At 35.0% G+C, this 4,166-nt stretch overlaps 1 protein-coding gene across 1 annotated transcript; it reads left to right on the top strand.

The window, feature by feature from the left end:
- The first annotated feature begins 1,534 nt into the window (after positions 1-1,534).
- Positions 1,535-4,166, top strand: LOC132602837 (diacylglycerol kinase 3-like). The gene is made up of 4 exons (XM_060315623.1): positions 1,535-1,985; positions 3,420-3,542; positions 3,691-3,828; positions 3,927-4,166. Exons 1-4 carry the CDS (start codon positions 1,599-1,601, stop codon positions 4,014-4,016), a joined length of 738 nt encoding a protein of 245 aa, XP_060171606.1. The 5' UTR covers positions 1,535-1,598; the 3' UTR covers positions 4,017-4,166.

Below are 4,166 nucleotides of genomic sequence, written 5' to 3'. Positions count from 1 at the left end.
CACTGATTTGCAACATAATCAAATCAAATTTTAGCACAATATTTATGTTTGTCATCTTCCGCAATTGAGTCAATCACGTTTCTTAGAATTCGATAATAAATAGTTTTGACTAGCAAAAACGAATATATGTTTTGTTGTAACATCTATTGATGTACCTTAGGCTACACCGAATCCTTTAAATTAAAATAAAAATGATGCGCAGGAACCACTTTCTGACCTAAATCTGCCTTCGGGGATGAGTTACGTAGATGGCGATTACAATAAATTGCGTCAAACATTTTCAAACTATATCTTAAGTTTTACAAATATATAAATTAGTAATACAAGATAAATATCAAAATTTGCTCTGTATTATCCGAAATTGAATAATTTTGTCATTCGTTAAACACTTGTTCTAGTCTTATTTTCGCCATTAGAAACATTTTCCCCTTGTCATTAATAAAGTCCCAATGTAAAATAGGTGAACTTCACTTATCTTTTTTTTTTTTTTCTTTTTCGTTTTTGAAAAAAAGGTCCATATCTGTTAAATGTTTGACTATGATATAAAATTACCCTCAATGAGAGGCCCAAGGCAAAAAATGCTACTTCTTCTCTAACATCAGGGTAAGATTAAACTAAAATTTGATGAAAGATAAAATTACTTGATTTCTGTTATTAATATAAGAACAAATTTTACCATTTTGCCTTAATATATTAAACGAGTTGGATGAAAAATTCTATTTTATTTTGAGAACTATAACATAACATCCCAACGGATAACAAATCTTCGAGACCGGTTCATCGAAACATTGAGATGAAGGTTAATGCATGTCGACATTATTAAAACTATATATTATGCGTTGAATATTACATAATGAGGTGGATCAAAGTCCTATTTGATTTTAAAACAATAGCATCTCCACATATTCTTCCTTCGTTATACCCTTCTAACTTTGCGATTTAGAAAAGATATATCTATCATTAAGAAAGTGATGCATATATACCCCTATCGTTACACAAATGATGCAAACACGCACGTTATTTGGTTGAATATATAAATTTATTCGATTAGATTAATTAAAAAATAAATTTTTATTTTCATTTAATCAAGGTCACAAAGACAAGTTATTTTAAATTTTTATTCCAAACTCAATTTTATTTTATTTTTCAAATATCAACTTAAAGTATTCTATTCTTAATCAAAATTCAAACGCGTTAGTGGCTTTCTTCATCTCCACTTTTTCCCCGCACAAACTTTAGCCCCCACCCCCAACCCCACCAACCCACTCTTCTCCACAATAATATTAGCTTTTAACCTATAATAGAATAAAAGAAAGGAGGGGAAAATTAGACAATTCACAAGGGTTCGTCAAAGTTAATGACGACTGATTTATCAACGAGTCAATTGACACGAAGTTTAAGAAATAAATGAAAGATTTTTAAAATTTTTGGACAGTTGCTTCTTAACCGTAAAATATCGACTTAAAAAGATATCTAAATGCCATTTCGATGCCTTTCTTCGTCTCCACTTTCCACCCCACCACCCGCCTTGTCCTCCTATATATATCCGACACATTATTCCCTTCTTAACCAATCACCGAAAACTTTAAAAAAAAAAAATGAAGAGGGGCAATTCAGTCATTTCAATGGGTTCGTCGGAGTTAACGACGACAAATTTATCATCATCATCAACGACGACATCATCAACTAGATCATCATCATCTGTTATAGATTCAATATGGGGATGTACAGGTTCAACAATACACAAAGAAGATTTACGAAAACGTATTACAATACCTGAATATTTAAGAGTAGCAATGAGAGAAGCGATTATAAACAAAGATGTTGATTCTGTGAAACGGCATTATGATATGGCTTATGCTGATGGATCGGAAACTCCTATTGCATCGGAATCTCCGATCGTTGTGTTTATTAATGCTAAGAGTGGTGGAAGACATGGACCGGAGTTGAAAGCCAGGTTGCAGGATCTCATGGGTGAAGAACAGGTAATGTTATTTGCTGGCAAGAGCGTCTCAATAAAATTAGTGGCCTAATTCAACAAGAGCAGTCACAATAGAATTAGTGGCATAAGGCCAAATATTAAGCAACGGTATCTCAATAAAATTAGCGGTATAAGGCGAAATATTGAACAAGAGAGCGTCACAATAGAATTAGTGGCATAAGGCGAAATATTAAGCAAGGGTGTCTCAATAAAATTAGTGGCCTTAAGGCGAAATATTGATCCGAGGCCTTAAATATGTATAAACCTAGGTTGCAGGATCTCATGGGTGAAGAACACGTAATGTTTTTTTCTTTTTTTTGCTGATTTCGTTATTTGCTTCTAGCAAGAACGTCTCAATAAAACTATTGACCTAAAGCCAAATATTAAGCAAGAGCGCTAGATAAAATTAGTGGCCTAAGACCAAATATTAAGCAAGAGCGTCTCAATATACATACTCTCCACATTATTCGGAGGTCTTAAATATATATATCCGACACATTATTGGCACATTTTTTCTATGTAATGATTTTGTTGTTTGCTTTTGTATGTTGTTAGCAAAAGCGTTTGAATAAAATTAGTGGCCTAAATACAAATATTAATCTGAGGCCTTATATATATATGTATCCGACACATTATTGGCTTTTAGACAATTATCGATAATAATTTATTCACGGTTCGTCAATGTTAACGGTAAATTTAATACGGGGTTTCGACGATACATTTGGAAGATACCTAGTGTGATCTCACAAATGGGTTCTGGGGAGGGTGGGTGTATGCAGATCTTACCCCTACTTTTGTGGCAGTGTTGTCAAAGGCGAGCTTTAAGCGCGCTTAAGCCCTGAAACAAGGCTCAAAACATGTTGAGCGCTTCGCCTCGCTTTATGTGCGCTTCAGTGTCGTCATCAAGGCTCTAAGACATACTTTCCTTGAAATGCATGCCTCTCTTGAAGAGGTGACACTAGATGATTGATATTTCACTTTATCGTGATGTTTTTACAATTTCTTTGTCCAAATATTTGTTATTCATGCTTGCTATTATTAGTCTTGGACTAAACATACATATATTTGTAATTTTGCACCATTGCGCTTTTTTTCACTAAAGCCCACACTTTATTTGCGAAAGCCTCAGCTAACCTTAGAGCTTTTTTGCGCTTTTCGCTTTTGATAGCACTGCTTTGTGGGGTTAAAATACTGTTAGAAGGCATAAAACCTAAAATAAATGTACTAACATGTCCAACTCCCAAGGCTAGTTCAAGTGGCAAAGGTTGAGGGACTTGTGTCAAGGGCATTTCTGCTCAATTGCAAATCGTTTAAGGACATATTTGGCCCTTTTTTGATCATTAAATAGTGTAATATCTATATAGTCATTTCTTTTACAAATGGCATTGATTTTCTTTCCTTTTGATCTTATTTGTGTCTTTGCGTTAAACCGTGTCAGGTTTTTGACCTTTCAGCAGTGAAGCCTAATGAGTTCGTTCAATATGGACTGAGTTGCCTGGAGAAGTTTGCTGCTCTTGGTGACACCTGTGCGAAAGAGACTCGTGAAAAGCTAAGGATCGTGGTATGCATACTATGCGACATAATTATGGCCCCTTTTTTCTTATTCTCCCAGTGCATTCTTTTCTGGCATTTGAGACTGTTATTGTTAAACTGTTGCAAAAAGGACATATTAATCAAGGAGCTACATGTTCAATTTTCTGGTTTTGAAGGCAGCAGGAGGTGATGGTACTGTTGGCTGGGTACTTGGCTGCCTTGGTGAGCTCAAGACACAGGGTCGGGATCCACTTCCACCGACTGGGATAATTCCACTTGGTACAGGAAATGACTTGTCCAGGAGTTTTGGTTGGGTAAGCTCCTAGTGGTATCTTTTTCCAACTTGCTTGATCAGTTCTTTCTGTCTTCTTATGACTAGTTTTTATGAAATTTGTGGAGCTGCACTTTTCAGGGCGGTTCATTTCCTTTTAACTGGAAGACAGCCACGAAAAGAATTCTTGACAGGGTTGCCAATGGTCCTATCTGCCATCTAGATAGGTGAAAATTTTATTTTATCGGTAGTTCTTGATAAAGCATTTTCTAGTTCCATGGTATTAATTTCCTAAAATCATAAACATTTGGATCTATTGTAGAACCCGTGACATGATTCCTTTATGCATGTAAAGAACTCCATTGCAGTGCTAAATAAAAT

This window comes from Lycium barbarum, chromosome 7, assembly GCF_019175385.1.
Source record: "Lycium barbarum isolate Lr01 chromosome 7, ASM1917538v2, whole genome shotgun sequence".
Taxonomy (NCBI): domain Eukaryota; kingdom Viridiplantae; phylum Streptophyta; class Magnoliopsida; order Solanales; family Solanaceae; genus Lycium; species Lycium barbarum.
The sequence above is the reverse complement of the archived record's forward strand: the minus strand, read 5'-3'. Positions and strand labels throughout refer to the sequence as shown.